This window comes from Podarcis erhardii, assembly GCF_964252035.2.
Source record: "Podarcis erhardii genome assembly, chromosome: 12".
Taxonomy (NCBI): Eukaryota; Metazoa; Chordata; class Lepidosauria; order Squamata; family Lacertidae; genus Podarcis; species Podarcis erhardii.
In genome coordinates, this window is record NC_138513.1 from 48887594 (window position 1) to 48910596 (window position 23003).

Sequence of the window (23003 nt, forward strand, 5' to 3'; positions counted from 1 at the left end):
AACAAAGCTGAATCAGTTTATTTGCTCTACACAAGCACTGCCTTCTCTTTGTAGCTAGAAATTATTCTGTGACCATTGGGCTTAATCAGATCATGATGCAAGGAATAACACAACTGAAAAGTGCTACTAATGGAAGTAGATGAATGACAGTGAAATGTCCACTTGCCATCCATTCCTTCAACATCAGTCTCATTAACAATGAGAGCAATATCTAGTTATTTGGAAAATGTATGTGACATCTTTAATTGTTCACACTCTGTAATATATTCAAATACTAAGGTGGTTAATACAGTGGTGCCTCGCAAGACGAAAATCCGTTCCGCGAGTCTCTTCGTCTAGCGGTTTTTTCGTCTTGCGAAGCAAGCCCATTGACGGCTTAGCGGATTAGCGCTTATAGCGGCTTATCGGATAAGCGGCTTAGCGGCTTAGAAAAGGGGGGGGGGGAGAAAAAACCCCCGCAGGAACTCGCAAGACATTTTCGTCTTGCGAAGCAAGCCCATAGGAAATTCGTTTTGCGAAGCACCTCCAAAATGGAAAACTCTTTCGTCTAGCGAGTTTTCCATCTTGCGAGGCATTCGTCTTGCGGGGCACCACTGTAAATGAGTTCACCTTTGTGAAACTTTTAAACTTTTCCCCCCAAGGCAGCATCTTTTGTTGGCAGCTTTTTTTTGACGTTAAAGGGATAGTGGCATGTACTTTATGAAATAGCATGTGCTTTGTGAATTAGTGTAGGATTAAGGTGGCATGCACTCTTGAAGTAGCAATACTGTATGCTGGCAACAAATCAGCTAGCTTATTTTTTTGAGCTAGGCTTTGCTACCAGGGGCCATCTGTATGGGATGGTGCTATACTGTCCTTAATGTTACTTATAAAGCAAGTGTGGGGAGCTTTTGGTCTTCCAAACCCAGAAAGCAGGGCCTAATGGCCAGGGGTGATGAGAATTGAAGGTTCAGCAACACCTGGAGAGCCAAAGGTGTATAACTCATCTGTTAAATGCACAGCAGCTTCCAGAACAGATATGAGTCTTATTCTGTCCTATGTTAAAAAAGGCTTTTATTATGTAACCAGAACCTAAAAGGCCAGAACCGGTTGTGCACAGGGAAAACCCCTACTATGCTACCTTGATAAAGTTGAAGAAACCTGTTGGATCCTGGCTACAGGAAGCCACCCAATATTTTTTGCTGAGGATAGCTTTTTTTCAAAAGCATGTGGAAAGCTAAAAGCTTTGGGTATATGCCCTACATGGTAGAATATCCTTCTACATAACAGCAGACCCTACATAAGAGCAGACCAAGCATTTTGGCTCCCAACTAGCATTAAAAACTTTTATTTGTGACAACACAAATCATTCCCCCCCCCCAAAGTCTTGAACTTTTTGATTTTTACATCTCCTGCTGAGAAGCATCCTTCTGTGACGATAGGAAGACTGGAACACTTTGGCCGCTACGGAGCTTCAGTGTGACTTCTTGCAGATGCCAGCTATCCAACCACAGAAAGATAGGGGAAGAAATCCAGTAATTAGTATTTACTTAGAATAAGTTTGCTAATGTAGTATTTTCTTAACATCACAATGACATTAAAAGGCTTGGGAAATGCTACCATTAAGGAACTAGGGCTGGGCGATAACAGCTATTCAACATTGTGATGTATCATCAGTCAAACATTGCGATATAGTGATACATTGCAATGTTGAAAAGCAGAGGGAGGAACAAGCTTCATTGGCCCCAGCCCTGTGAAGCATCAGGCTGAAACACTGTAACGTTACCATATTATCCAGCCAGAATTTGCTTCCAAACTGATAGAAGAAATGATCTTGGTGGAAACACCTAATAGCAATTCAGCTGACACCTTGGCTTAATTTATGCATGTAGATCGGTCTACTGGCAATGCAACTGCATCTATGGCAGAACTGCAACCTGTTTCACAAAGGTAACTTTTTGTAAATGGCACTTAGTCCATACTTGATGCACTTAATAATCTCCTAGTACGCACCTGTTAAGGGTGAAGTCCTTCTCTGAACAGACATAAAGATAACCAGCTGACTTTGTTCCAGATACTGGTATCCTTAACTGTAAATGCAAAAGTCGAATTCTTATGATTGTTTGTTAAATACACCCCACACACACACACACAGAGAGAGAGAGAGAGAAGTAAGTCAAACAAAGCAAAATTCATATTTAATAACTTGTAACTCAGAACAGAATTTAAATTATCCATTGTCTTGAAGTTCCAAATTATATCAGGATGACAACCATGCAGGCATTTAACTAAGCACAACAAGCCATTTATCCTTTGCACATTCATACAAATAATTCCTTATTAGGTCACACATAAGCTTAAGTCTTTACTGCAGAAGAATGGGCAAATCCAATCTAGGTTTTTAGTAGCTGTTGAAAGCTCTGTTCCATTAGGACAGTTTGAGAGACCTGTGACCTTCCAGATGTTAAGACTCCCAACTCCCATCATCCCCAGCCAACATGTCCAACAACCACTGATGATGGGAGTTGTAGTCTGGAAATATCTGAAGGGCCACTGATCCTCCCCCCCCCCAGTGCAGTACAATCTGCACTCAATTTGGTTATTAACTTGCTAGACTGCTAGTTGTGCTTTCTTATGTGTGACTAGGGAGCCTGTCTAAGGGTACTCATTCCCATTTGTGGACCCATCCAACAGAGACTATATTAGCATAATACAAACTGTCTTGCCGGACCACTGGCCTGCCTAACCCAATACCATGTAAGTCAAATGGCACAGCTCTCCAAGACCTGCAGGAGATAATCTAATAATAGAAAGCCTGCTTCAACAACAACAAGATGATGATGTTGGAGATTGAATCTGGGACATTTTGCATGAAAAGTATATATTCTGGTACTAGGCTACAAACCAGTCCCCGGCACTGAAGCACTACTTCATCATATGCACATTCAGCTCTCTGCTGCTGGGCAAATTCTTTGATAAATCCAGACTTTTAAGTTAAGCTGGTGTATAAGATCTGCACCAAGTTGATGTGGTTACTATTTATTAGACAAGGCTGATTTAAAGCAGATATGTTATAAGAAAATGTGTAGATTGAAATAGTAGTGTCTTAATGGTACAGTATATGGAATCCTAGCCTATTAACATTGCAGCATGGTAATTTTATGCTGAGATAGTTGATGGCACGGCAGACAACATCTTCAAACATATTCTAAGAAATCCTGTGGTCAAGCTATAATGTAGAGCACTCCTCCCCATTGCTTCTCTTCTCTCACATCAGGTCTTAATTCAGCCGGTATTACCTGAGCTCTTGACATGTCAACACAATTGGTCTTGTCAGTCAGCCTGATGTAATGGACTTTAAGAGGAGGAGCACCAAGTGCCCCCAGGGCAGCTGAGTCTTTATGAAGCTGCTCAAGAGCCTGCTGATAGTACTGTGTTCTGGCAAAATTCTCTGGAGCAAAGAGAAAAGACACAAACAAGTTATTGTATTAATATTAAACAGAAATGGAATAGTGATAAATATTAATCAGAGACAGAGACAGAATGGTGTCTAATTGCCTTGACAGGTACCAAAGCCACAGTGGCCATGGCACTGTGCCCTTTCTACTTTTATCTACAGATAACCTAAATTTGAAGGTTTCCTTGTTATTTCAAAATATATAATCAAAGGCGACAGATGACTGCAGTTATACTTACTCATTCCAAATGTGTAAGGCCTGTTTAAAATGTATGTACATGGCCTACACAAGCAACATTGATACTGGGAGCTATGCCTGGAACAGCCGGCGTTATCCAAAAACCACTGGGGAGTCTGAGAAAACCAGCCTCTTGTGCAGGTGAAGATAATTCTACTGGTACAAATCATGACTATATTCCACCCACTGCCAATAGCAGTCCCAGCCACAAAGTGCATTAGTCTTTTCTAATAATTTTTACAGACAGGTCTGTGTAATGTCACATTTCTAAGATACTGAAGAAAAGGTGTAAAATGTGACATTTAGTGCAAAATTAAGCTTCTCAAGAGTGTTTGCTTTTCTTTTTTTAGTACAAGTTTCTGGTTACAGCTGTGAATGCTTCCTTGAAAGAGTGTGGGCAATGACTGTTGAAATTTCAGAAGCACAAATGAAAGCCAGTAGTTGAATAATATTTCCAGAGGATAAGAGCAGCATTTTAACACTGCATAAGATTGTCTGCTGCTCCCAGTGATGGGAAAATTCAATCAATTATACAAAATAGTAAACATTGCAGAATATGCAAAATAAGAGCAATTACATAAAGTTGCTTAATTTTTACAAGTTGAGCTCAACATTTGGGGCACAAAATTTAGGTTGCATGGTTGTAGACTTCTCTTTGTTTTTAGCACTGTTGTATACAGAGCATAAAATTGACTTGAAAGTTTAAGGGGTCAAGTCATATCATTTCCACTACCACCTCTGTCTCTAAATAGTAACATAGGAAACCATCTTATACCATATCAGACCTTAGTCCAACAAACTTAGTGTTGTCTACACTGGTTTGCAGAAGCTCTCCCAAGATTTCAGAAAGGAGTTTCTCCTGTCATTCCTGCAAGTGACGGGGATTGCATCTGGGTTGCTTTGCACTCCACCACTCGGCCACACCCCTTCCCATTAACAATTATATATAGCAGGGAACCTGCAGCCCTCCAGATATTGTTGGACCACAACTCCCACCCCATACGCCCCTGCCCAGAGATCTCTTACCCCTGTTTTAGATGTACTGAAGATGACAGTCAGGGATACTACTTCAGAATACTACTTTATGTACAATTGTCTTGCAAGCAGAAAACTAGCACTGAAGGGAGGAACGTTCTTCTCTAGTAACTACTGGTTTTCTATTCACAGAATTTTTAGCATGCTGGAAATTCAAAGATGTGATTTGTAACTTGCATTCTACCAACCCAATGCTCTTCCATCTCATTCTGCTGAACGTGTGGATCAGGGTTAACTTGCTAACTGTGATGAAACTTACTTTGTATGTAGTAATACATAAGAGCACTTCCTCCACCAGACACAACCGCCAGATAAAGAGCCATTTGCTGAAGTTTTCTCAAGGATGCTGGCATGTTTTGTTCCCTAAGGGGAAAGAAGGATCAGAAATAGATTTATTGTATATTAGCAAAACAAGGGAATGTTGCCAAAGCCCTTTCAATATTCCAGCAAAATAGGCCTGAATGAAAGACCTCCGTGCATCATTCAGCATTTTTGAGGGCCCCATGGTTCACTCAGATGATATCTAGATGAGAATTGAGCAGGGGCTCCTCACCTCAGCCTGAATATGTTTATCTGTTTCTTTTAGGGATGCTGCTGCTTCACTAATTGCCAAGCAGAAAATAACTCGTTTGGTGCAGCCAGCAGCCAGAAAAGCAGCATATTGTTCTGCAGGTTCCCATTAGGTGCTAAATAAAACACAGGGGAGTATTATTCAGGTTTTCGGGGGGCTAGTGAAATGTCACCCTGAAGTAAAGAAAGTAAACCTTATGAGTGAATTTCGCTAAGAAGGTGTGGGGAGGGATAAATAAGCCATGTGTCCAGTAACCCCACAGTTGCCGCACTTTAGCAGCTTTCACTTGCATGTGCACAGACACAAAACAGAAGTGAAAAACAGGAAGGTTTTGCAATGGTCTCTCCCCTCATCCTTTTAGTCTTCTGCCCTTTTCATGTGGACCACATATTTGTCATTTTGTTTTGTCATGCAGACAGATGACAAATACACAGTGAAAGTAAAAGGGCATGAGTCTGACTAGCAGAGAATACCATTAAACAGCTGAGTACAGGAGGCTACAGCTGTTCCTTTGTTTAACAGCTTACTGTGTTATTTGTATGAAAGGCTCTTATCCACTTCTGTGCAGTATGTAAATAAGCAGGACAACTGTGAAAGTTGTAAATATTTTCAGTGATTTATGCGTATAAATCGCAAGAATCCAAGTAGCAGAGTGAACAAGGCACACTGTCCTTTATTTAGGTCTCCTTTAAGCAGAGACCTGTGGCCCACCAGGTGCTGCTAGACTACATCTCCCATCAACCCCAGCCAACGTGGCCAATGGGCAGAGATGGGAGTTGTGGTCCAGGAACATTTGGAGGGCCACAGGTTCTGCCAACTCTGCCTTTCAGGGTAAATGCATGCTGTTTATAAGTAATCATTTACAAAAAACAAAAAACAAAAAAACCATAAGCACAGCGTAATTGAAACAGATTTATAAACTACCATCTCTAGATGAATCATAGTACCATTCTGCATCTGAGGCTATGTGGACAGTCCCAATTAAATCGGAAAGAGTCACAGGATCAGCCACACCTATGTGACTGCAATAGTCATGACACTCCACAGCAGAAGCTTCGTCTGCATAAACCACACTGAGATGGAATTAACTGCAACTCCCATTAGCTTTGATGGGGCTTGCCTAAAAATATTCTCAATAGATCATGTCCATTTTCCAAATAACAGTGACAGAAATGCACTGGTCTGTTGAAGGGGGACAGCTATTTACAGGAGAGAAGTCTCCCTCAAGTCAGATGTTTCTTCATCTGGTGAGTTCTACCTTACATGAGTGGAATAAGAGGAAACACTAGTACAGAAACATTAAAATCCTTTCTCCTTCAGAATATCTTGGGGGAATGAAGGATACAAAAGCATCCCTAACTAGAATTTAACTTTCTTTTGTGTGCAGCAAGCGGCAGGGTGTACAAAAGGACAGAAGCCTATTATGATGATGTGCCTACGTTTTTACATTCCTCCTTTACAGGTTGTTTGATCTTCTTAGTCAAGAACAGCTAATCTGAAATAAAAAACAGGATTTTTCAGCTCCTCTGAAACAGTAATATCTCTGTTTCCTATAGAAGAAGAAGGAGGAGCAGATGACAAGGCCTAACTACTACTTTGGGAGCCAGAAAACATCTCTGCTTCTGGATCTTGTAGTCAAGATCACGTGTATATTCTGAAACGTCTGTGCCTCATTTTTTATTCTGGCTTATTCCCTCTTCCAGTCTACCTTCTCTATCTTGTCATTTTTTGTCTTAGAAAGTTATATCTTATTCATTCATAATTGACTCATGCAGGATGGAGTCGGCAAAACATTTTCTTGAAGGGGAACAGAGGCACAGAAGAAGGAAGCAATTGGAGAGCACAGAGAAAAGTAATGGCAGCTTTGTGTGATAAGGAACCGCGGCCTTATCCTTCCCTCAGAAGGTTGTGGACTCTTTTTAAAGCAGAGGTTGGATGGCTAGCTATCATGGATGCTGAGATTCCTGTAATGCAGGGGGTTGGACTAGATGACCCTTGGGTTCCTTCCAACTCTACAATTCTTTGATTCTAAGTAGCATTCCTCACACCCAAGAAGATTCTGGTGAAGTTGGAAACAAGACATGAACTTAAGGAATCCTAATGTCATTGTAACAACTACATGCTAAAAATATATATATTTGAACTGCCCTCTCTGTAAGTATCCTTTCCCTTGATGGAAACGGGTGCTTCCCACAGGTTTTCTGGCAGCCTTTGTGGTACATCTACCTAAATCTTTAACCCTTCTCCTCCTCATGCCTCTCTTCTCTACAGAAAGGCATCAGAGAAAAGAGTTCTTGCAGAGAAGTGCTAGAAATCCTTAGGAAAGCAATCTCTGGAAAACACTCATTCAAGGGTCCGACTCCTTTTTTACTTGGTTCCACAAAAAAACAGAGCAACGCCCACATCCCAAATATCCTGTTTGTGTTTTGGCGTCCTGACTTCCTTCAAGGATGCTGACTAAATTCTTGCCTTCCCTCAGGCTACCTCACCTCTTCAAATCAGCCCCACCCAGATTATTTTGGCATCTTTGAAAGCAGAGTCTCTAAAGTGGATTTCAGCCTACATTGGGCTACTGGAAACCTTAGTGATAGCTTTCTTAGAAAGTAAGGCTTCAGCAGAACAGCTGTCAAACATCTTATTAAACATCACAATGGAAACTAATGGCCACTGATGTAGGAAATGGAAACCCCTTTCCTTCCTTTAGTCTATATTGGGATCTTTCTCAGGTGACACTATTCGCATGTCTAACTTTGCTTGCTCATAAGAGAGCGCCTGAAACATCCTCACCTCCTAGTATGACGCCACATACTTGGTATGTTGCTTTCAGAAACAAGGCCTAGAAGTGCCAGACCACATTTGTTTCTGAGTAAAATCAAAGGTTATGAGTTGATAAACATTACTTGCTGGGGACTATTGAAAACTTTGCGAAAAACAATGAACTCTCTCTCTTTAGGAAACATTACAGGCTATTTTTGCCCATCTTACATATTGTTGCATGTCATCCCAATCTCTGCTTGGTGTGAGATTCCAGGGGTTCCAGACACCCAGGGTTTGTGTGTCCTTTGGGAATGAGGCACAGCAGAGACTGTGGTAGTTTTATGATGTATGGTTTATTTACACATATATACCACCAGAGTCTAGGACGCAGGTGGCGCTGTGGGTTAAACCACAGAGCCTAGGGCTTGCCGATCAGAAGGTTGGCGGTTCGAATCCCCATGACGGTGTGAGCTCCCGTTGCTCGGTCCCTACTCCTGCCAACCTAGCAGTTCGAAAGCACGTTGAAAGTGTAAGTAGATAAATAGGTACTGCTCCGACGGGAAGGTAAATGGCGTTTCTGTGTGCTGCTCTGGTTTGCCAGAAGCGGCTTAGTCATGCTGGCCACATGACTGTATGCCGGCTCCCTCGGCCAATAAAGCGAGATGAGCACCACAACCCCAGAGTCGGCTACGACTGGACCTAATGGTCAGGGGTTCCCCTTTACCTTTACCACCAGAGTCTACAATGGAGGGGTTCACAGCATTAACACCCCCAAGGGGGCCTTGCCTGTCCCATAGCCACAGCCTTGGATTCCAGCAGAAATCAGGCATGGCTCTCTCTCAGCTGCCTAACCTTCAGCCTTGCTTCTACCTTCAACTACACACAACTCAACTCTCCAACTCTGGCCTTTCTGGTTCCCATTCTTTACCCATTTAAAAGGCAGCTGCAGGAGAAAAGGATTTGGATCAGCACCTGGAGGGAATTCTTTAAAAATCATTTCTCCCCGTGCTGATTACTGGATTTGTGTGGAGGGAAATTTGCAGGCATTAAAAAACAACAACCACATGCTTGAAGGCCCCTCAGTATTTTATGTGATTGGGCTAAAGTCATGGGGTGGGGGCTATGCTCGCTGCCCCTGCTAAGCAATATGCCATGCTAAGCACTACAGGGGATTGGAGTAGATCAGAGAAACAAAGAAGGTGCAAGCAGGCAGTGGAGAACATTCACAGGCTCCTCCTTGCAAGAGAGACGGCTCTTAAACCATAGTCCTAGATTTAATTATTGTGTCGCTGCACCCAAGGATCCTTAGCAGGTTCAGCAAAACAGAACAGCCAACAACCATAAGTGACAGACATTTCCATGTGCATGTTCTCTCACCTTCCCACCTTTCATTTGCCATTTCATGGCACCCTGTTTTTCAATTCCACTCGTTCACACCATGTCGGTGGTACCTTTAGCATTTGGTTAAGATTAGCACTTACCCTTTCCACCACACACACATATAATGCTGCCCAAACATACTTCCCCAAGTAGAAAAAGAAACTGAATATATAAAACTGGTTATTAATATTCACTCGGTCTATTTAGGTTTGTGCTGAATGTCCATCAGTTTTGATATTTGCGTAAGAATTAACCATTCAAAGCAGCCAAGCAAATTATCAGGCATGGTGGGTGGGAGGAGACCCTCACTATGTAAAACATTCACCTAGTTTTGATGCCCTTTCTGCCCCGTCAGCTGATCCTTATTGATGCCATTTTTCCTCTTTCTTCGCCACACCATGATTTGATCCAAACTGGTTTTCTGTTCACTGACGGACATCAACAAAAATCATGGGCATTGCCCTGGTGCTGAGGAAAAGCGAGAAGAAAAAGGTGACACCCAGGAGGATGTGTTTGCAAGCCTGATAAGGCAGGAGGCACTTTTCAAATCTCGTCAAACCTGATACAAAATGAGGCTGCATTGAAACATTTAGTCTTGTTCATTCATTTCTAATGTTATATAATAATATTTGATATTTATCTAGTTTCAGCTTCTGACTATATTTAAAGTCCCGCAGGAATATTTTTTTTTAAAATGCAATAGATGTACCATGGTGCTATTCAATCATTTAATAACAAATTCTACCATCTTGTGGTATTATTTTTCAGAATGGCACCTATGTTAACACAACTGACCCTATGATTGCTCTTTGAGAACAATATTTCATCTACATACACCTGGATCTTAGTTGTCATTCTGGGGTTTGTTTGGGGGGGCTGTTGCAGTTTAGTACTGCTTTGTCTTTTTAATCATCAGCTGTTCAGAACACTTGGAGATAAACACTGTTCTATATATACACACATTAAAACTTTCTCATTTTAAATGAAATCCTCCTGTAAAGCGCTGGGCCTCTCACTTTTTTATTTCTCATAAAAGAAGCAACATTTCTAATGGTTCAGAGCTTGGTCATAGATGATCTGCTTAAGCCCAAATCCAGCATAAAAAGATAAATCGGTAATTTCCTCAACGTGAGTGACTGCAGTTCTTATGAAGTGTTTTAGGTTCTTCATAAAATAAAAGTACTTTAAGTGCAGATGAGAAGCAAGGATGAGCAAAGGAATGCAAATTCCTGTTACATAATACTACTCTGAATTTTATTGCTGCTTGAAGGGGGAGGAAAATGAAAAGGTTAGACACTATGATAGTGGGGTGTGTTATAAAGAACAACAGTGCATATTACTGTTGCTGCTTTAGAGCACTGAAGTTAATTCTAGTCACTGGTGAATCAATCCCTGGTTACTTCTATTTCAAACATTATCTCATTACCGGACCAGTTTATAAGAACTGCTTTATCTACTTATCAGCCTAACCACAAAAACACATGTGTGCTGGTATTGGAAGACTATATGAAGCACATGGTCACAATGGGAATTGGCACAAAACCAAGGATCTACATAGTTATTGGGGGCAACACATTATGTCTGAGGCAGAGATATTCATGGGACTGAACTCTATGACATACACAGGGAATGGCCAATATATGTAGGGATACAATGAATAAAACATAGAAACTGGCTTTCACTGCTTATTTACAATTCCCAAACCATGCACTGATTCATCTAGTCTTCCATTTGTTGGGTGGAAATTCACCCATGGGGTGAATAAAATAATCAGCTGAGTGCCTAAATTCAAAACGGGGAGCGAAGCACATTCTCCAGCAGGAGAGAGTTCCCAGTAGCAGAGTTTAAACTCACAGAAGTTAAGCAGCAGCACAGGGTTAGGAATATAGGCATATAGGTTGTTAGAACTATTTTCGTACGTCGTTTAGTTGAATACAGCACTCCCTGTTTTCTACCCCTCTTGCAATGAGCAGAAGTATGTTTAAAACATTTTATTTACAAAACATTCTAAAGGCGAGATTCATGCATTTATTCAGCAGCAACAAGGAGAACGCAGGCAAAATACTCTTGGGCAGTGCTCTTTTCCCTGGGGGGGACGCAGGGGTACACATACCCCCAGTTGCGTAGCGTGGGGGGTGCCAGGGGTGCCGGCCGCACCGGGCGCAACATGGGCGGGGGGCGCACTCGCACTAGCAGCTCTCTGCCCCTACTAAAATCCACGGGTTAGGGAGCCCGCGCTCGCTCGGCTTGGAGGTCGCGGAAGGGGGAGAGCGAAGCCTTCTGCCGCGGGCAAAAAAAGGAGAGGAAGCCGGGCGGGCGGGCGGGCGGGCTGGCTGGCTGGCGGGGGTCTGGCTGCGCCTGCTGCTGCCGTTGCCGCTGCTGCCGGGCTTTGACAGCTTGGCGAAGCGGAGGGAGAGGAGCTTTATGGTAATTGCGGCTCTCTCTCCACTGGCCGCCTGGGTAGTGAGCCGAGCCGAGCAGGGAATCTGGCAAGGGGGCGGGAAGAGACTTTCCCCCCTTTTTTCCACCTCGCCTGGTCAAAAAGGAGAGCGGAGTCTCCTCAGGGCGCCCTCAGGCAGGGCAGGGCAAGGCAAGCAGAGCGAGGAGGAGAGAGAGGGGAAGGGGGGGGAAGCAGCCAGGAAACGCCGCGGTGTGGAGGGGGAATCAATTAAGGAGAGAAAGCGAAAAGCCTTGGAGAAAGGGAAAAAAGGAAAGAAAAGAGGCAGCTCCGGGAGAGCGCGGGGGAAAGAGAAGCCTCGCTGCTGCTGCTTGGGAGAGTAAATTACTGTACTTGCCTTGCCCCGGGGTTAGGGGGCGCAAATTACTTGCCTTGCCCCGGGTTAGGGGGCGCAAATTACTTGCCTTGCCCCGGGTGCTGATAACCCACGCTACGCCGCTGCATACCCCTAAACATTTTGTGAATCTAACTTTGGCCTCATTGAGGGACAGTATTTCAATATGAGTAGGAAAATGAGAGTACCCCTAAACATTTTTTAAGAAACAAAGCACTGCTCTTGGGTATAAAATACAGAAAGATAACTTCAAACATGTTCTAAGCTTGGAGCAGGCTTAAGATACGTCCTCCCTGGCAGGTTACATGGCATGGAGAAACAGGAAACAGGAAGAGAAAAGCTTCACTTTCTCATCAGAAAAAGGGTGGCATGACCTAGCTGAATCTAGAAACCCATCTCTATTCCCTTAACCCCCTCATGAACTAACTAGCGCTCATGCATGGTTGATTTTGACTGAAATTTCCCATACCATTGCTGCCAGATACGTTTTCCAATTGAATTATGACCAGCAGGAGGAATACTGAGTTGCCAAAGGTCATCTGCTTAAGAGGACTGGCAACTTACATGAGAAGCATATAATAAAAAGTAATTATGCAACACTTAAAAAACAACAACGAAGAGACAGAAGCATATTAAAATGTTGTAGTATTGTTGTTGTTGTTGTTTAGTCATTTAGTCGTGTCCGCCTCTTCGTGACCCCATGGACCAGAGCACGCCAGGCACTCCTGTCTTCCACTGCCTCCCGCAGTTTGATCAGACCCATGTTTGTATCTTTGAGAACACTGTCCAACCATCTTGTCCTCTGTCGTCCCCTTCTCCTTGTGCCCTCCATCTTTCCCAACATCAGGGTCTTTTCCAGGGAGTCTTCTCTTCTCATGAGGTGGCCAAAGTATTGGAGCCTCAGCTTCACGATCTGTCCTTCCAGTGAGCACTCAGGGTTGATTTCCTTAAGAATGGAGAGGTTTGATCTTCTTGCAGTCCATGGGACTCTCAAGAGTCTCCTCCAGCACCATAATTCAAAAGCATCAATTCTTCGGCGATCAGCCTTCTTTATCGTCCAGCTCTCACTTCCATACATACATTATATATTATCAAATTAGTCACACTCAGGCCACATTATGACCAACACAACCAAAACCAAACAAAAAAACCCCCACTTTGCTACCTAATTTCTGATCTCCTTCATATTTTCATCTCAACATGAACTCAGTTACTTAAACTGAGGCCATAGTTCCTTTCCCAGTAATGGAAAAATTAACCTACCTCCCATATTTCCTATGCTTGACATATTAACATATATAATCAATTATAACCTTCCACTATCTGATGAAATCTTTGATCTTTTCCCAAACTGAACAACTAGAATTCTAGCAGCAATTTAACAAATAGTTCCCTAATTTGGCATTGTGAACCCAGCTCCTCTAAATACACCAACATCACAAGCACAACAGGTAATGGGATCTACCCAAAATGAATTCACCAGCATCACAAAGATAAAACTCGGCCATACCAAATTCAGGTACCTAGTGATTCAAATAACCAGAAACCTCAACAAAATATACCTCCACAATTACAAGCCCCTGTAGCGACAAATCAACAGAGACTTGAGGAAATGGAACAACACCAACTTCACCCTCTCAGACAAAATAGCTATGATCAAAATGACCACCCTCCTAAAACTAACCTATTTATTCCAAACCCTCCCAATCTGGATCCCCCAACTCCAGAAGTAGCAGAAAAAACTACATTTGTTTATTTTCTCACACAAAAAGTCAAGAATAATCCCCAAATACCTGTACCTCCCTTCCTCAGAAGTCCAACCCTTCTGGACAGCAGTCCTATAAGAGATATGCAAAATAATCAGTGCTTTTCCCCCTTAAAAGATGTTTAGGGGTACTCTCATTTTCCTTCTCATATTGAAATACTGCCCCTCAATGAGGCCAAACTTAGATTCACAAAAAGTTTAGGGGTATGTGTCCCCCCCAGAACAAAAGCACTGAAAATAACTAAACAGGTATTAGAACTCACCCCAGAACTGGCCCTACTGAACATCTTTCTAAGATCATAGCGACCACTCACATTACACAGAGCTTATAACCCACCTACTCTCAGCAGCCAGATGCCTCACAGACGGACACTGGAGAGACCTGTCAGGAGTAAACTTGAACCAATGGGATTTATTTGTATGGGAAACGGCCTTGCTAGAAAAGCTAACCAATAAACTGAAACTGACACAGGGACAAATAGGCTTCCCTTTATCACCCACACAGCCCAGCGAGACAACAAGAGGAATCCACCAACAACATACGAACATGCCTCCTCCTCACAAATGCAAACAAACCCCACTGCAGACAACCGCAGACAACCAACCACACCCTGCCCCCCAATAAGATGCAATAATCAAACAGAAATACAGTGGTACCTTGGTTCTCAAACTTAATCTGTTCCGGGAGTCCTATTTGACTTCCGAAACCATTCAAAAACCAAGGCAATTGGCTGCAGGAGTTTTCTGCAGTCAAGCTGAAGCCGCGTCAGACGTTCAGCTTCCAAAAAACACATACTTCTGGGTTTGTGGCTTTTGGGAGCCGATTTGTTCGGGAGCCAAGCCATTCTAGAACCAAGGTTCTACCGTAAATGAATAGAAAAAGAACCTACCCAGCTGACGTTGACACAAAACCCCACAGGTACACTATACAAAAGAATATAAGCCTCACCAACCCACCCCTCCTCTCCCCCGTCTTCTTCCCCAACCTTATACAGTGGTACCTCGGGTTACATACGCTTCAGGTTACATACGCTTCAGGTTACATATGCTTCAGGTTACATACGCTTCAGGTTACATACTCTGCTATCCCAGAAATAGTGCTTCAGGTTAAGTACTTTGCTTCAGGATGAGAACAGAAATTGTGCTCCGGCGGCACGGCGGCAGCGGGAGGCCCCATTATGTAAAGTGGTGCTTCAGGTTAAGAACAGCTTCAGGTTAAGTACGGACCTCCAGAACGAATTAAGTACTTAACCTGAGGTACCACTGCACTGTACTCACCACTTAAGTTCTCATAACAAATGTAACTTATCTGTAAGAAAGACTGTGCAAGCTGAAAAAAGAGACAAGGCGTGTACTTTTGTAAACCACTAAAATCATTCATAAAAAAATTATTATTATTATTATTATTATTATTATTAGGATCATCCCCACAATTATTTTCATTACCAATTAAAATTTCACTCCATTTTTTTAAAAATTTAAGATTGCATCTAGTCTTGTATGCCTAGATCACCCGCAGTCAGGAGACACTTCGAGATATATTTGTTTTAGCCCCAGTATCGCAATAATCCATTCCAAAATCCCTGGAACACTGATCAGTCTTGCTTAGTCTACATTACAGACTGGATGGGTCTTTCAGCTGATCTTGAAAGACAGCAGCTCACCTTAGCCTACCTATGAGTTCATAGCTGAACATTGATTTGAACTTGCCCCTTGCAGCTCCAAATCAGCTCTTCATCACCCTGTAACACCTACTTAGCACTAAAACTAGCTCCGTTTGGCTGCAGATTAAAAGGTGCTGAAACACAGACACACCTCTTTGATGTCCATCATCAGTATTTGACCACTTTATAGGATTTTTAACTTCTTGAATGTGGTCCATGGTTATTTATGCCCCCCTTTCTGCCAAGGGGCTCAGGACAGGGTCCCTGGTTCTCTCCTCACCCCATTTTACCCTTGCAGCTAGCCTGAGAGACAGGGACCATCCCAAGGCCACTGAGTGAGCTTTGAGGGCCCCAAATGATGTACACATTGCTTTGAATCCTTCATGTGAAGCGTGAGGGTGCTGGGGAGGCGGCCTGGAACTAAAGACATGATATGTTGATCTGATTTTTCTGCTGCGAGCTTAATTCACTCCAAGGGATTTACATTTTGGTTGTGTGCCTGCATTTAGATAGCTAAAGGGGCAAAGTAAATCTAGCAGCTTATTTGCTTTAAAAAAATAAAGAAAAGAACCACATACTCTTAACTGCCTTCAAGTCAAACAATACAGGGCATCAGGACATCTTTTGGATTTAGCTGAAGCATAGAAAAGTCCTCCTTGGCTCTGCTCTAATTATTCCCAATACTGTCAAGGTCCCTGCAGTGAACTACAACCTTGTAAGCAGATTGACAGCAAATACTGTTTTACATTTATTAATACTCCACGTTATTTGCAGAATGACATGTTCCAAAACCAGGACCCTCACCTGCCCCTGTGAAAGGGTGTCAGATAGTTGCCCCGGCTCCCTGATGATAACACACAAATATGTGTTTCCAACAAGCTGCTGTCATATCATTTTAGAATTCAATCTTCAATGTGCCACATCTCCTGCCAAGTGGCTTGAAAACCCAAGGCTCTTCCTTGCTTTTTAATTTCCTCTCAAAGCAAAGGAGCTGTGTGTGTATCTCTGTGTTATTCTTATAATGGAAACCCTACTCTTACAGAAACTTACATCAACAAAATAGGTTAATCAGATTCAGAAACTGTTCCCCCTTGCTCTCCTCTTGGAATTGAGATGCCTCCCCCCCTCCTCTTCTCACACCTCTTCTCCTTCCTTCTGCTTTGTGGGCCTTGGGTTATTTTTAGATATTAATAATGGGTCAACTATGTACATATTCAACCCAAACAACATTTCGTTAAGCAAATAGAGGGAGAAAAATCAATAAAGGGAAGCATTTGGCAGCTCAGTGTACAGGAAATTATTTGCATTCTCAGCTTCAGATCAATAATCTTCTTTCCTCCACTGGTCCAACAGGAAATTATAACCTTTCTGAACATTATTTGGAAAGTTATCTTCACCAGTAATTTAGCACTTTTTTAACCTTGGAAAACGTAACAGAGTATTCTGTTGACTTAGTTTAAATACCTTTTATTTTCTGTTCTACCAAGTATCTATTTCTGCCTTGTTGGCAGCAGGTCTGCACTTGTCATGCTGGCGGGTTTGCATATATTTGTTCTAAACAGGGATACCTCAAGGCTGTCCTCACCCTATGGGGGGCCCATCACTCCCTCCCCATAAACAGCACCTGGTATCTCCTGACTATGCAGAGTGGAAAAGTGGATCTCTCTCCCCCTCTGTAGAAGCTTTATAGTAAAATTGGCATAAATTATTATTTCTAAATAATATTTATTTCTAAAAAATAAAAATGCACACAAACAGGCATACATTGCTCAAGATTTGAAAAATGATTTAAACCAAGAACCCAAATATACATTGAGCTGTTTTTCCACCTGAAGACCTAGTCCTGATTTTTATCTTACTATGAGATTGTTTGAAGCTCCACACTCTCCAAAGTAATATGACGTTTCAGGGCAGTCTTTGAAAGGGCCAAGGTCCCTGTCAATTTTACAGACTTACACTATTGTTACAAGGATGCAAATTTAGCATGAAGGAACATAGTTTCATGTTTCCAAGTTGGGGTGGGAGGAGATACTCTGCAGTCTAAACTGCACGGGGGGGAAGCTAAACTAACTGTTAAATGTGTGATTGTGTGTGTGTGTGTGTAAAGGTTTGTAAAAGGGACCCCTGACCATTAGGTCCAGTCGTGACCGACTCTGGGGTTGCGGTGCTCATCTCGCTTTACTGGCCAAGGGAGCCGGCGTACAGCTTCCGGGTCATGTGGCCAGCATGACTAAGCCGCTTCTGGCGAACCAGAGCAGCGCATGGAAACGCTGTTTACCTTCCCGCCGGAGCGGTACCTATTTATCTACTTGCACTCTGACGTGCTTTTGAACTGCTAGGTGGGCAGGAGCAGGGACCGAGCAATGGGAGCTCACCCCGTCACGGGGATTCGAACTGCCGACCTTCTGATCGGCAAGTCCTAGGCTCTGTGGTTTAACCCACAGCGCCACCCTGTGTGTGTGTGTGTAGAAGTATTCAAATCTGAGATTCCCCACCCGCAGACTGAAGTAGTTCAGCCCAAGAAGAAATTGAGCACCTTAGTCTCTTTTCATCTCTCTCTGTTATCTAAAACTGCCTCCCCCCCATTTTTGCTGACCCAAGCCTGGGAGTCCTCCTAAGCCAGTGTCTGAGGAGCATCCCTGCAACAGAAAGGAGATGCCTTCTCATACTTCCAGGGCTGGGCTACCCCCAGACTGCTCCCAAGTAGAGCTTCTGCCTCTGAAAAACATGTTTATCGTTTGGGAAGCCTTTCCACTGCACAAATACCCTGCCAGAAGATTAGATGAATCAATTGTTCAGCATATGTGCGCCGGTCTCCTGTGTGCTGGGCTGGCTCTCTTACCACTCCAGGTGCGCTCCCTGGGTGAACGGTGCCAAGTCAGAGAGCAGCTTGGGAGGGGCTGGAAAGGCTTTGCTGCAGCTCCCCTGCCTACTCACGGGACTCAAGAGTAGGAGCTGACTTGCTTTGCAGCCACTGGGCTTTGCGCTAGGTCACTTCCTGTTGCCAGAAGAGTTGTCAGGATTTTTATCAGTCCTGATCCTGATCTTGACCCTTGTGCAGCATTAGCAAGTGAAGAAACATCTCCATCCTATGAGGAGCTTCATCTGCTGATTGTCGCTGCTCAAGCTGCTTGTTAAACAGGCACAGAAGCAGGCCCAAGAAGGCCTTTGCTGGTCAACAGACAGTCCCAGCATTGTGGCCCAGCCACACCCTTTAAGTTCCTTCTTTCATCTGGGACTTTCAGCCTGTAAGGCTTTAAAACTTCCTCTGGCACATTCCAGGGACTGCCCTGCCACATGCTTCCCGTGGCTGGAGTGGAACATTTTTCACAGCTCCCTGTCACATGAAAACCGGTCTCAGCTACTTTTTATTCTGGCATATCTGTTGTGCCTTTGACATCTGTACAGGAGGCAAATAAAGCTTTTCCTGCAATGCAGGTAAAAGTCATAGCATACCCCTCCATCAAGTTTTTGCTGCCTAACATACAGCTATTACATGGGGGGGTGAGTAGGAAGTGCTAGTTGTATCCTGAAACAATCTACTTCAGAACAGTGCCACTGTTGTAAAAAAAACTCCGGAAAATGTCATTTGAAGACCATAGGTAGAACTTTTCTGAAAGGAGAGACACAACACACCTTATTCCTTTGCAAATGGGAAGTAATTGCAATGCATAACTAAGAGATTTCAAAAGCCACAAAATGATTGATCTAATATTGTTATGCGCAGGAAACTCTGCTCCTGTCCCACCTAAGGCTGAGTAAACCTTGACTGGAGTCTTGAGGTGGTGAAGGGTGTGTAGAATCACAGAGCTGGAAGGGACCCAAGGGTCATTGAGCCCAATTCCCTGTATGCAGGAATCTCATGTGACTAATTCTCATCAGCTGGGCAGGAGAAGAACATTCAACACAGACTGCTTGTTAGACAGCAATGTTCAAGCTGTTGCCAGGGGTTAAAATGTAATTGCCTTTTTAAAGGCTCCCCAAACTCCACCCTGGCATGTGTGAACTAGTAAAAGAACTGATCTTTTCCTTTTTCCAAGTGCTGATAAGCCTAAAAGTTGTCTGTAGCTTCAAAACACAAACTGTGTCCTTTAACTTTCTTCTGAAAACTCATCCAGGGGAGCCCAACATTGGTCATGTTTATAAACAGGAAATACAATTGTGCATGGAAAAAAGTTAAGTTTCATCCCCAAAAATGATGCACAGTGCCAGCCTGGTGGCTAGATCTACTTCCCCATCCCTGCATTAGCAACACCATTTGAGATGACCGAATCCACGGGCACAGCCACTACACACAACAGCTCACCAGTAGAACTGCTCACCAGCCAAAACTGTGCCAGTCTGACCAGTAACACAGTCTTTTGCCAGATAACCAAATTGGGGTTCTAAAATACTCAGAAGTTTTACCTTGATTCTTGACCCTCCAGTTTTGTTGCTCTTTTGGATCCATCCTCAATTCTACTGCAAGGTGTTGTTTTTTAACCCTATGCAACACATGGTGATAACTGCCACTTGAAGCAATGTGCAGCTGGATCCTGAGCAATTTTATTTGGAAGGGCCACCAAGCACAAAAGGGGCTTGCTTCCAAGTAACTGGGAATAGGACCTCAGCCTTCACAAGGTATCTCTAGTTGCATGTTTGCAATACAGCAAACCTGCAACCTACACACCTTCAACTTGTGCACATTCACATAACTTGTGCTTATGAGCTTGGCAGAATACCTACCTACCTACATACCAGACAGTTGCCTGGTGAAAGCCTTTGGCAATCCCACCCACCATTTTGACTATACACCATGATGGCTTTAGATGTGATCCCCAGAATGTAACTCCCACCTAAGTTGCAGGGTGACTGCACTCTAACTGCAAGTCACATGTGTACGTACATTGTGGTTCACAGCAATCACAATTAATTGTGTGCCATGGCCAATGAAGTTATCATGGGAGACTACCCCAACTTAGGAAAAACATGTTCACAGACACCTGGCCCTTAGTCTGGGTGGCTTGTCTCTTTATTTGGTTTGTGCAGCTTTTTGATACTGACTGAAGAGAAAAAGCAGCCAATAATACCCCACTGCTACAAACCACTTAATTTGGGCACATGTGAGAAGAACCTTAACTTTCAACATCAGTTCATTAACCATGACTCTGTGTTTTAAGGAACTAAAAGTCCTATCTACTGCTGTTGGAGATCGCTTATTAAAAATGAACAAGAATGTTTTAATTAGTGCCGTGGTCATAATAGTGAAGAAGAAGAAATACTCGTTTTCCTTCACTAAGCAGCTATTACAAAGGTGACAATAAGTGCTGATAACCTGGTAGGACGAAAGCATCGGATCAGTAACTCATTAGTCTTAAAATTGGTTAATATATTTTGTGATGGACTGAAGAAATAATTGAATTGGGCAGCGGTGATGGCAGGGGATACCTAGATCATATCTACTACTGATGGCAGCATCTTTGATTAACCCAAATATTCCCAGATATGACACTTCAATAAAGTGGACAGTTCAATCAAATGCTCTTCCGTTAAGTGGATTGTGTGTGTGTGTGTGTGTGTGTGTGTGTGTGTGAAATTTAAATCAGCTGGCCACTGTGGGAACAGGATGCTGGACTAGATGGGTCATTGACCTGATCCAGTAGATGATTCATACATAACAGGGTTTTCAGATTGAAGCAAAGGAAAAACAGAATTAAGACATTATAGATTAAATTGTCTATTCCTTCTACACCAACTGTCTTAAAGCCTATTTAGGAGGTGGGTGCTGTGGGGGGGGGGAGGGGAATACTAAAGACAGGAGGCATGACCTCCCATGCCAATGTAAGCAGGAATAAACCTTTCAAAAGTGTTGGCCTTGCCAAGGGATGCATGTGTGCCTTTAAGGTTATGCTTCAGGCAGAAAACGTCTTGGGACAGCACAGATTAAGTGTTTGCTTCAACAAGTAAGAACAAATTATTCTGCCTTGGAGCCTAAGCAACATTAATCTATTGGGTACTTTTTTCTTCTTTTCTCCTGAAAACTAGAATACACTGGGTGAGTCTAATACATTGGCTTGCAAGGGTATTATTTCCTAGTTTAAAGTATCTCAAAACATCAACTTTGAAAGCCAGAGTTTTGCCTTGTTTGTTCTATGAGGAGGGGAAAGTGGTTCTCTTTAAGCTTGTCATTGAATGACCTTTTGTCATCTACACTTATGGTGCTTTCCCTTTCATAAGAAAGCAGGAATCATGAATTGGGCAGCAGCACCGGGGGCGGGGGGAGAATATTGGGAAGGGCACACAAGGGGCAATGTGCATGGAGGGCATTTGGAAAGAACCATCTCCTCACATGAGGGATGCCTGCCCTTCTCTCCTACTTTGGTGCTTACTACGGCAAGGGGACGCAGGTGGCGCTGTGGTCTAAACCACAGAGCCTAGGGCTTGCAGATCGGAAGGTCGGTGGTTTGAATCCCTGCTACGGGTTGAGCTCCCATTGCTCGGTCGCTGCTCCTGCCAACCTAGCAGTTTGAAAGCACATCAAAGTACAAGTAGATAAATAGATACTGCTCCAGTGGGAGGTAAATGGCGTTTCCGTGTGCTGCTCTGGTTCGCCAGAAGCGGCTTAGTCATGCTGGCCACATGACCCAGAAGCCGTCTGCGGACAAACACCGGCTCCCTTGGCCAGTAAAGCAAGATGGGTGCCGCAATCCCAGAGTCCTCTGCCACTGGACTTAGTGGTCAGGGGTCCCTTTACCTTTATGGCAAGCCTACACGTTCATTGCCCCTTAAAAGCATATTTGCTTGTTCAGTGAGAAATTCTTTTTTACAGTACACCTTGGGGTGTGGAGAACCCCCCGATATGCATTTGTCCTAGTAAATAATGCTGCCTGCATCTAGACGCCAAAGTTTCTGCACACCCACCACAGCCCAAGGGTTGAGGGGTGCTCTACATTTTCCTGTCTGTTTGCTTAACTTTTTAGTTGGTATTCTGTTAATGTTGTCAATATTATTTTATAGATATAAAAGTCATGTTGATTTGTTAATCATATAACATTTGCTGTAATTGTGATATTTAGCTTATTTTTTAGTTGCTGCTTGGTTAATAGTGTTTGACAGATTGTAATTGTTTTACTGATTATTTGTTAATTATTTTATATGACATATGCTGTGTTATGTTCTATTGCATTTTTATGTTATTGTTATATATGGTTTGAAAGCCGCTTTGGGATTCATCTAAATGAAACGCGGCATAGAAATACAATAAATTAAATTAAATTTTAAAATGAAGGCAAAATGACAGGTTTCCTCTCTTTCTGCACTAGTGCCTTTGCCCCTTTTCATCTTTGTTCTATAGGCCAACATAGCCAGAATAACGGGAAGGAGAAG

The 23003-nt window shown here is 43.1% G+C and overlaps 1 protein-coding gene across 4 annotated transcripts in view; it reads right to left on the bottom strand.

Moving 5' to 3' along the window:
- Nucleotides 1–807: 807 nt before the first annotated feature.
- The window catches only part of COA1 (cytochrome c oxidase assembly factor 1), a 53623-nt gene continuing 31427 nt past the window's right edge, over nt 808–23003 (bottom strand). Inside the window, exons 1-6 of one of the 4 annotated variants that reach the window (XM_081834877.1) lie at nt 9743–9865; nt 6720–6775; nt 4969–5072; nt 3279–3430; nt 1993–2069; nt 808–1479 (exon numbers count right to left, since the gene is read on the bottom strand). In XM_081834877.1, the coding sequence (XP_081691003.1) occupies nt 1383–1479; nt 1993–2069; nt 3279–3430; nt 4969–5062 (420 nt within the window). In that variant the 5' untranslated portion in view covers nt 5063–5072; nt 6720–6775; nt 9743–9865 and the 3' untranslated portion in view covers nt 808–1382. Of the gene's footprint in view, nt 1480–1992; nt 2070–3278; nt 3431–4968; nt 5073–5262; nt 5410–6719; nt 6776–9742; nt 9866–23003 lie in introns of those variants that run through there. The other 3 variants (XM_081834876.1, XM_081834878.1, XM_081834879.1) reach the window with 3 other exon arrangements.